At 35.1% G+C, this 11128-nt stretch overlaps 1 protein-coding gene across 2 annotated transcripts; it reads left to right on the top strand.

The window, feature by feature from the left end:
- The first annotated feature begins 385 nt into the window (after nt 1-385).
- Nucleotides 386-10353, top strand: LOC110871674 (cysteine-rich receptor-like protein kinase 2). 2 transcript variants are annotated; one of them, XR_002553872.2, is made up of 9 exons: nt 386-523; nt 5245-6055; nt 6448-6561; nt 6629-6768; nt 7761-7971; nt 8054-8288; nt 8368-8518; nt 9597-9995; nt 10057-10353. XR_002553872.2 is itself a non-coding variant. In XM_022120391.2 (8 exons), the coding sequence occupies exons 2-8, from the start codon at nt 5284-5286 to the stop codon at nt 9939-9941; spliced, it is 1968 nt and encodes a 655-aa protein (XP_021976083.1). In that variant the 5' UTR covers nt 386-523; nt 5245-5283; the 3' UTR covers nt 9942-10161. The 2 variants fall into 2 exon arrangements, 1 of the variants encoding a protein (XP_021976083.1); XM_022120391.2 differs by having other exon boundaries at nt 9597-10161.
- The last annotated feature ends 775 nt before the right edge of the window (nt 10354-11128 follow it).

Here is an 11128-nt window from a genome sequence, read left to right as displayed (position 1 = left end):
AGTTCTCAAAGTTTTGCTCCAGAAACTCGACGGACACTTCAGAAACTTGTCGTAAGCATCCCGTGCATGATGCTTCGCTTTAAGAACGCATGAGGTTGTCTTTTTTTGGAAGTCATGATGGCCACAAGTCCATTTTTTATTGCGTTTCACTTCAAAGTCACATACTGAGCTTGAAAGAGACATTCCGCGCATGATGTATCGCTCCAATGACGCGTGAGGTTATCAAATTTAAAAATAGTTTTGTTCGATAATTACTTTTGTAATTTTCCTAATTCAAAAGACCCCTAAAAGTGTGATCTTTTTAATGTTTAGCTTTATCCAATATTTTTCCATTTTCTACCCCTTTTTGACTTGACTAATATTCCTATGCGACTATGCATACAAATTCTGTGTATATAAAGGCGCCACCTACTTTCATCCTTCTATATTAATGCAGACTAAGCCAAACTGAAGAAGAAACCAGAATCCTACATTTCTATCCCTTCAATCCAGCTAGATTTCATGATTCATACGCATCCAAAAGGTATGAACTCCAATCTCAAACTCTTAATTTCATTTAGCTGTTTTTTTTTTTTTTTCTGTATTTAATTTGTTACGAGTTTTAAACCTAGAAATGTTTATTAAAACGATACAGAATTCTACTATGAATTGCTGCTAATAATTGAGTTTTTTTTTTCAAATGTTTTGAGTGAAATAGCATAACGATGATTGTATAGATTAGTTTATTGCATCAAACATGTATTATGCTTCTGTTCATTTATTGGTTATGTTTTTGAATTTAAAAGGAATTTAGGTTTGATGATGATATTCATCCAGTTTTTGTTTAGGTTTTACTAGTTTGATTCATGATGCTTTGATTCCGAATAGATTTTGTTAGAAAGTTTCGTCTTGAAAGATCATGAACTCAAATTGAGTTGAAATTACTCATTATTAATAATAAATAATAAATTGTAGATTTTTTAATGTTTTTTTGTACTTTTTGATGTTCTACACTCTTCTGTTCATTGAGTTTTTATTTGAGTTAATCACTTCACTCCATTTGGTTTTATTTTCGTAACCATTTCATTCCATCCCGTAACCATTTCAGTTTATGTACTTAACAGAATAAATGGATTGAAATGGTTATGAAAGTGAAACCATAGAGACTGAAATGGTTACGAAAGTGAAACCACGGGGACTGAAATCGCAATTTTTAAACTAATGGACAGTAATTTTTGACAAACCACATGGGCGAAAACAGTAATTAACTCTTTTTATTTTAACTGATTATATATATAATATTATGGTTATTATTATATTTAGCGTATCTGGGTGAAATACTAAACGATGAAATAGTAAACGAAAGTACATAACTTATAACATCAATATACGTTTTTTTGTATTTAATTTAATTGACATTTCGTTTCTAGAAGTTTCTGCATCTTTTGTAAGAAACTAGTTTTTGCCCCGCCGCGTTGCGGGGCAATAAACCGAATATTTCTCTCTCATAACATGTATGTTTGTATAGAGGGCAAAATCGTAATTATATTTTGAGTTGGAGGCGAAATCATAATTTTAAACTGAGAGTAAAATCATAATTTTGAGCTGGGGGGGATCATAATTATATTTTGAACTGTGGGAAAAAACGTAATTTTGAGCGGAGGGCAGAAGCGTAATTTTAAGGTAGAGGGAAAACCAACAGTTTATTTTGAACTGGGGGCAAAACCGTAATTTTAAATGAATGGCGAAACGGTAATTTTAAACTGAGAAGAAAATTAAAAATGAGTTTTTTGACCCGAGGGCAAAAGCGTAATTTTGAGCTATGGGCAAAATTATAATTTTATTTTGAGCTGGGGGAAAAAGGCAATTTTAACGAAGGACGAAAGCGTAATTTTATACCGGAAATAAAATTAAACTAAGAAAGCGTAATTTTATACCGGAAATAAAATTAAACTAATAAAATTAAACTAAGAAAACGTTGGACTCATACTCATCGTTACTTAATTATTAATTTTCTATTTTTGTACATTTGATCCCTAATTTATTTTAAAAAAACAGTTTTATTAAATTAAAAAAAACATTACAATATTTAATAAAAACATTACAATTAAAAAAAGCATTACAATTAATATTCGTCTTCATCGTCGTTGTCTCCTTCTTCCTCTTCGTTTTCTCCGTCATTCAAACCTCTGTCTTCAAAGTTCCCAACTTCGAATTCTTCTACTTCTTCCTGGGAGTCTAGCTTGTTCGACGTCGCCATCGTGTCGAATTAGGCGAATCGCCCAAGCATGCTCGACCAAATCCGCTTTTAACGCGTTATGTATTTCCTTAGAACACAATAGTTGACCATCTAAGATTCTCTATTCCATTGTTGCTTGCGTTCCTTCAACATCTTCTGGAAAATAGTTTTGGCATATTGCTATCTACATAGACATAAGTGAATGTCCAATCGGCTCCAAGAGCATGCACATCGCTATCTACATAGAGTTTTTCGAGGTATCATCCTGATATAAAGGTTTGTGGAGTTTTACGTTGTGGATGCTCTATTTTTTCTGTTATGATTGATTATTTGGTGTTTCTACTAATCTTGATTTCTTCTAACTAAAATAAGTTTCTAAAAATATATTTAAAATTATGTTTTAGAATTTAGTACACCACACAATGTCACAATGATTGATGAATGATGACCCACATGTTTGAATATATGTAAAATGTTAGATTCAACCTTATTTAGAGGATGGTCAAGGGGCTATGTATACTCATATAATTGCCCATAGCTCTCCACGTTACTTTTTTCTTTTCATATTATGATTAAATGATCAAAATAAATAAAAGGTAAGTTTGATTTTTTTTTTTGAAACGTATGTATACTCATATAATTGCCCATAGCTCTCCACGTTACTTTTTTCTTTTCATATTATGATTAAATGATCAAAATAAACAAAAGGTAAGTTTGATGGTAATACGTTTCCATTGCATCACTATGACACGATCTTTGGATGGTGAAAAAGTTATTTTTTTTTTGTAGTAAAATAAATTGATTGCGTGTTTTATCTCATTATTTTTTAAATGAAATACAGAGTTTCAAATTATATTTTGAAGATATCATAAAATAAAGGCAAATTGAAAAATAATAATCCCATCTTTCTGAAATTGGCCGATAATAATCCCAAGTCAGTTATTAGCCAATAATAATCCGACCTCGTCCATTTTTTTTTGTAAAATAGTCCGCCGTTAAAATAAGCTTAACGGAGTTAAGTTTTTTTCCGAATTACAAATCAATGTTTTAGGGCTTTTGATCTGAATGAGGATACGAGTCGATTGATATAAAACTTACCTCGAAATTGTGTTCGAAATGGCTTGAATTTTGTTAATTGGAAGTTAAACACCCGAATTGAAGCACCGTTTTCGTGGGTTGGGGGCAGTATTTTGAGGTAAGTTTTACATCAATCGACTCGTATCCTCGTTCTGATCAAAAGCCCTAAAACATCGGTTTGTAATTCGGAAAAAAACTTAACTCCGTTAAGCTATTTTAACGGTGGACTATTTTACAAAAAAAAAACGGACAAGGTCGGATTATTATTGGCTAATAACTGACTTGGGATTATTATCGGCTAATTTCAGAAAGATGGGATTATTATTTTCTAATTTGCCTAAAATAAAATATAAATTATTGCATTCTTTTTTGTTCCATTATATGATATGCTTTTTTATTTTATATTAATTGCACTATTGATTCATTATATTTTATCATCTGACGTAGTTATCAATGTGGTTGATAGTCAATGTTATCATTCTTTTTATATCAACTAACAAATTCTTTTGATGTTTTGATGGATATTTAAGCAACTTTATCATTAAAGTATGAGAATTAAAGGTTCTGATAAGAATTTTGAGACGCTTTTGTTTTTTCACTCTTTTGTCAATCCTAACATACCCACTACTCTCTTTATTTAGTTGGTGCAACAAATGCTTACAAAACTTGTAATCAGGTTAAAATAGTTGGTGACATGACATGTGAGAGTTGTTTATTTTATTATTAAAAAACTATCATTGTTAGTAATTTCAATTGTGGCATGCTTGATGTGATTGGTGTCAAATAAAACAAAAATGGAAGACTAAGACTAAAGGGTATGGAGAGCCTCATCCCTAAGGGGATGGGCCGCCACGTAGGCGCCACGTAGGCTCGGCTTGGAAGGGATGGACCTAGAGGGGTGGGGGATGAGCCCCTTTATGTATATATATGTATGTATGTATACATGTGTGTGTGTTAGGAGAGAGGAGAGAGAAACGGCAAGTCCGGCTGTGGGGAGCCGCTTGTGCCGAGCCGACCCTATGTGGGGCGGTGTGGGGGACCGGCGCCGGTCCTAGCCGGGCCTCAGCCGGCCCCCATACCCTTCAGTCTAAAGAGTGGTATTTTGTTTCATGTTGAAACTTTTTTAACATTTTGGCCTTAAAAATTGTAGAAGGTGGTTTAAATCATATCTTATCTTAGATTCTAAATTTAGCAATTATATTTAAGAAATTTAATTCTAAAAAATAATTTGATAAACTGCCTCCTTTTAAGATTTAATTATTACTATTATATTCATTAATTTCATGTTCGAAATGTATTATTTCAACATTTTAGAGATAATTACATAGATGGTCTCTGTGGTTTGTGCAAAGTATATAATGACGGGTTAGGTTTCTAAGGGTGAGAGGGGCACTCCTCTCTTAGGGGAGTCCCCTCTCTTACACACACCCAATCAGCACGTGCCACGTCAACTCCTCTCTTAAGTCCCCATTTTGCACTCAAACGTTGGCATCACTCCACTCACACAGTTATTTTTTTATAAAAAAAGAAAAAAAAATATGATTGGTGGAAAAAGAGTGGACCCACATTAATAACCAATCACCCCCTTTCTCTCTCCTCTCTCTCATGCGGTAACCTCTCACCAATCCCCCACCCCGCTTCCCCTCCCCGAGTTGATGGCGGCGGTGTACCCGCACGGCAACTTGGGTCACCGCATGGGGTCACCGCATGTGGCCCGTGCACCCTAATGATTGTTTGACAGGTCAAACTTATATAACTTATGAGTGATTAAGTCTTAAAATTGATTTATCATTTTGTCCTTTTTTCAACAACAATATCTTTTACACCTAAACCACCTATCACTATGCACATGCAAAGATTTAATGAATGTTTTATCATGCCCCATGTCTTTTTTACAATTTTCATATACAACTACTTTTATTAAACAACTATATGTCTTACATTTCCAGTTATCAAGTCCTACTCACAACTAACAACTAGAATTGAAGATGAAGATATCAACACATGTAACTTTCATTTTCATCACTTTGATCATACTTCCACTACTAGTACATAAAACAAAGGGGGATGCCAGAACCCAAATCATCAACATGTATTGCGACCGAGGCTTCGAAAACAATCAAACTCTATACGTCCCAAATTTTGTCAGGGCAATGGAAATAGTTAGCACCGCATTGCAAACTTCACTTAACGCGACAGCAGTTGTGGGTAGTGGGCCCAACGAGAACTACGTCCTCACCCAATGCTACGGCGATCTCTCTACACAAGATTGCCTCTTGTGCTACGCCCAAATACGTACTTTTCTTCCAAATTGCTACCCACAAAGTGGGGGCCGCATCTATCTTGATGGTTGTTATACGCGACTTCAAAACTATAGCTATTTTGGAGACTATAAGGGCGTAAATGATAGTATTGTTTGTGGAAATACTACAAAGAAGAGTATGTTGTTTCGGAATGCAACAAGGACGGCTGCGCTCAATGCTGTAACGCTTGCGTTAACGAACAATGCGTATTTTGCTAGGGAAGAGATGTTAGTTCCGGGTACTAATAAGTCGGTTTATGTGTTGGCGGAGTGTTGGAAGACGTTGAGCCCGGATTCTTGTAGGGCGTGTTTGAACAACGCGTCAGTATGGATATCAAAATGTTTACCGTGGTCTGAGGGTCGCGTGTTGAATACGGGATGTATCATGAGGTATTCGGATACCAATTTTCTCAATCCTATAATACCAATTTCAAGCAGCAGATCTAGTAGCAATACAGGTAATGATGTTTATATTTATTCAATAACTCCTTCGGAATATCATTGATGATATTTTATTGACGGAGTTAATTACTGTTTTCGTCCCTGTGGTTTGTCAAAAATCACTATTTCAGTCCATTAGTTTAAAAATTGCGATTTCAGTCCCTGTGGTTTCACTTTCGTAACCATTTCAGTCCCCGTGGTTTCACTTTCGTAACCATTTCAATCCATTATTTTGTTAAGTACAGGGACTGAAATGGTTACAAGGTGGACTGAAATGGTTACGAAAGTGAAACCACATGGACCGACTGAAATCGCAATTTTTAAACTAATGGACTGAAATAGTGATTTTTGACAAACCACATGGACGAAAACAGTAATTAACTCTTTATTGACGGGTATTAATTTTCAGGGAGGATAATAGCTATTGTAATCTCGGTTGTTAGTTCTGCGGTTGTTTGCATAGTTGTTTTGATGATCGTTTTATACGTAAATAAACGACGATACATACAGGAGAAGAGAAAAGGTATAACAAGTTTGATCATGTTTCGGAACCCGTGAAACAAACTAAAGAATTGGATTAAATTTTTCAGGTTATTATGATGTTGAGAAAATGGCAAAGATTCTTAATGATAGTAGCTTGAACTTCAAATATTCCACTATTGAAAAAGCTACAGGAAATTGGGATGAAGCTAATAAGCTAGGACAAGGAGGATTCGGGACCGTATACAAGGTATTTCCTTATATAGAGATGTTTAAAAAGCTAAAATCGTCCATGAGGTTTAGTCATTTTTGTTTGTTTCATCTAAAATGACTTTTTTGTGCTTTTGAGTCCTTCATGTTTGCGTTTTATTTCCATTTTCATCCTTGAGTTTTGCAATTTATTGCGACTTCTGTCCCTCGAAATTTGGCCCTCAGGGACGAAAGTCGCAAACATGGTCAAACCTTAGGGACGGAAATGACATTTTACTCTATTTATTAGTTTTGTTATTATCATTATTAATATTACAGAGTATAACAGCAAATAAGATTGATTTCATATACACCCTTTTAAATGTCATATTAAATGGTTGTAAGGATACATGTGAACTTACCTTTAAAAAGTCTTAACTATAACAAGAATTTTTTTTTAAAAAAATTCAAAAAATAGCCACAAAAGCATAAAATATGCAAATTTACATTTTCATCACTTAAAAAAGTTAGCGAAAAAAAATTGTGGGCCTTGTCAAACTTGGGTGTAACTTATATATTTCGGGCGTAATCGGGCCTAGTAGTGGCGTCTCTGAGAATTCACGTACCCTGTTCGAGCTCGAAAAATGTGCCCATATGCTTTAACGATAAACAATATATTATAAAGCATAAAAATGTATTGGGTTGGGCCCAATAAACCTGATGTTAAGTTGGGTAATTATAAAGCATAAAAATGTATTTGATAATGGGCCTCTATATTGGATTTGGTACGTGTGTACAATTTTTTAGGAAAAATAACATATATATATATCAGAATTTTTTTAAAAAATCCCGTTCCCCTCGAAATCACGGGCCTTGTGCGGAAGTCCTCCCCGCACACCATAAGAGCCGCCCATGGGGCCTAGGACCGGCCCAAATGGACCAGGCTTTTATTTTCACCAGACACATTTCAGCATCTCTAGCCTACAATATATTAGAGTTTTTCCACCAATTAATATAAGTATATAACTAATCTGAGCAGTGAAATTCCTTTAGGGGGTTCTTTCAGATGGGCGAGAAATAGCAGTGAAGAGGCTTTTCTTCAACAATAAATTCCGAGCAGCAGATTTCTATAACGAAGTTAACATGATCAGCAGTGTTGAACATAGAAACCTGGTTAGGCTGTTAGGATGCAGCTGTTCAGGACCCGAAAGCATTCTTGTATACGAATATCTACCCAACATGAGCCTCGATCTCTTCATTTTTGGTAACTTCAAAGCCTTTCCATGATTCTAAAATCATGAAGTTAATCGCATGAGATGTAATTATTAAATTGTTAACGTCTACAGATGAAGCAAAAGGCAGAGAACTAAGCTGGGAGAAAAGGTTTAACATTATTATTGGTGTAGCCGAAGGCCTGGTTTACCTTCATGAAAATACAAAAACTCGGATTATTCATAGAGATATTAAAGCTTCTAATATCTTATTAGACTCGAGGCTTCGCGCTAAAATAGCTGATTTTGGGTTGGCTAGATCTTTTCAAGATGATAAGAGCCACATCAGCACCGCCATTGCAGGAACACTGTAAGTAGTAGCTCGCTTCTTAGTTTATAATTAAAAAGAAAAGTCGGCTAATTTTTTTTTATCTTTTAAACATAAATAGAGGTTATATGGCTCCGGAGTACCTAGCCCATGGTCAGTTAACTGAAAAGGCGGATGTTTATAGCTTTGGTGTTCTAATTCTTGAGGTAGTCACCGGCATCGAAAACAATGGAGGCAAAAGCGCAGAGTATACCGAAAGCATAGTGTCTACTGTAAGTATACATCATCAATAACACCATAGTAAAAGTACTAAAATACCCTTGCACTAAACAGCAAAAGTAACAAAGTTTGTGTTACGGGCCAAAACTGTTACAAAATACAACCTCAGGGTCTCTGATATGTCAAAAGATTCCTTTTTGGGTCGAAAGGGTTAAAATAAGTAAGCCTCAGGGCCAAAATAGTAATTTACTCTTATTTTTATTAATGGTATTACCCTACGTATACAAAAACAAGTTGGGGGGGGGGGGGGGGGAATAGTGCCACACAGCTGTGTGGCACTTTCCTATTGGACAATACCATTTTTCATTTTATTTTATTCACAGTTTAAAATTACGCTTTCGTCATTCGTTTAAAATTACGGTTTTGCCCACAGCTCAAAATAAAATTATACCTTTGCCCTTAGCTCAAAATTACGCTTTTGCCCTCGGGTCAAAAACTCTTTTTTTATTTTGTTCCCAGTTTAAAATTACGGTTTCGCCCTCCGTTTAAACTGGGAATAGTGCCAGTTTAAACTGGGGGGGGGGGGGATAGTGCCACACAGCTGTGTGGCACTTTCCTATTGGACAATACCATTTTTCATTTTATTTTATTCACAGTTTAAAATTACGCTTTCGTCCTTCGTTTAAAATTACGGTTTTGCCCACAGCTCAAAATAAAATTATACCTTTGCCCTTAGCTCAAAATTACGCTTTTGCCCTCGGGTCAAAAACTCTTTTTTTATTTTGTTCCCAGTTTAAAATTACGGTTTCGCCCTCCGTTTAAAATTACGTTTTTGCCCCCAGCTTAAAATAAAATGTTGTTTTTCCCTCTAGCTCAAAATTACAATTCTGCCCTCAGCTCAAAATTATGTTTTTGCCCACAGTTCAAAATAAAATTATGTTTTTCCCCGTAGCTCAAAATTATGATTTTGCTCTCAGTTTAAAATTATGATTTCGCCTCCAGTTCAAAATATAATTACGATTTTGCCCTCTATACAGACATACATGTTATGAGAGAGAAATATTCGGCTTATTGCCCCGCAACGCGGATGTTATCTGATCAAATATTGCAATCATTTGTGAATATATACAGGCATGGAAGCATTTCAAGCAAGGCACAGTGGAGGAAATATTTGACCCAAACCTAATGATGCATAGTTATCCCAACGTTAATTTCCGAAAAGATGCCATAAAAGCGATACATGTAGGACTTCTTTGCACCCAAGAAGCACCATCCTTAAGACCATCGATGCCAGCAGTGCTAAAAATGCTAGCAAAAACTGATGAACCGTTACCTGTCCCCTCTAAGCCTCCTTTTATAGACGAAAACACCATGGAACTTAATAACATTAGAAAAAAGTTACTAAATTACTGTGACGGTGATGATGATTGTAGTTCAGTTGCTACAGTTTCCCACAGCAATTTCTACCCGAGGTAAAACTAGTTAGTTATTCCAGGATATAGACGAATCTCTTGTTTTCGGTAAATTATAGTGCTATGTATGAATTAGGAACTAAAATATTTAGCACTATATGTTTTACATTCCTGCATAAGTTCAAAGAGATGCACAGAACAATACATTGGAGCCTTTTGTTTTCGTGAGTGGGTGCCGAAAAGGAATTGATTAGAAAAAAGAGTCAAAAGAGTTGGTTAAATTATACACATTGTTTGAAAGCCAAATCGTATTGGACTGGCCGATCGAACTTGGAACCGAAGAATTCATCAGTTCGGTCCGCATGCGCGTCTAAGTGTTGAGTCGTCGTCCAGATTTTTGTTTTTGGGTGGAATGGTTACCGGCTAATAGGATTTCTCTATTTTGAAAAGGAAATCATATTTGAATGATTTTTGAATTCCTTGTATTTTAGGGGTAAAGTTCTTGTACAAATAATCTTAACATACTAAACATACAAATTGAAGGAAAACTCAAAAAGACAAGGTGGCATTTTTGTAATTATCAATAACTATCAAAGTTACTCTACAAATATACCTAAAAAAACCTAACCACTCCCCCCACCCCCAAAAAAAACCTAAACCCCCCACCCCCCCCCCCACCCCCCAAAAACCTAAAAAAAACCTAGCCCCCCCCAAAAAAAAAAAAAAAAACCTAAAAAAAACCTAACCCCCCACCCCCCAAAAACCTAAAAAAAAACCTAACCCCCCCCACCTCCCACCCCCAAAAACCTAAAAAAAACCTAAACCCCCCCCCAACCCCACCCCCAAAAACCTAAAAAAACCTAACCCCCCCCCCCCCACCCAAGCTAAAATGCTAAAAACTAAACCCCCCAAAAAATCTAAAAAAATAAAAAAAAAACACACAAATTATTTTATTTTATTTTTTTAACATTTTTTATTAAAAAATCGCTACTTTTAGTAGCAGCCCAAATTTTTTTTTTTGCTAACGAAATGTAGCGATTTTTAATAAAAAATGTAAAAAAAATTTTGTGTTTTTTTAGGTATTTTTGGTTGTAACTTTGATAGTTGGTGGTAATTACAAAAATGCCACCTTGTCTTTTTGGGTTTTCCTTCAATTTGTATGTTTAGTATGTTAAGATTATTTGTATTTGATCTTTTGCCTGTATGTTAGTGCTACACTGCTACTAAGATAATTAAATCTTGAAGCTCTTC

Source organism: Helianthus annuus, chromosome 8, assembly GCF_002127325.2.
Source record: "Helianthus annuus cultivar XRQ/B chromosome 8, HanXRQr2.0-SUNRISE, whole genome shotgun sequence".
Classification (NCBI taxonomy): domain Eukaryota; kingdom Viridiplantae; phylum Streptophyta; class Magnoliopsida; order Asterales; family Asteraceae; genus Helianthus; species Helianthus annuus.
The sequence above is the reverse complement of the archived record's forward strand: the minus strand, read 5'-3'. Positions and strand labels throughout refer to the sequence as shown.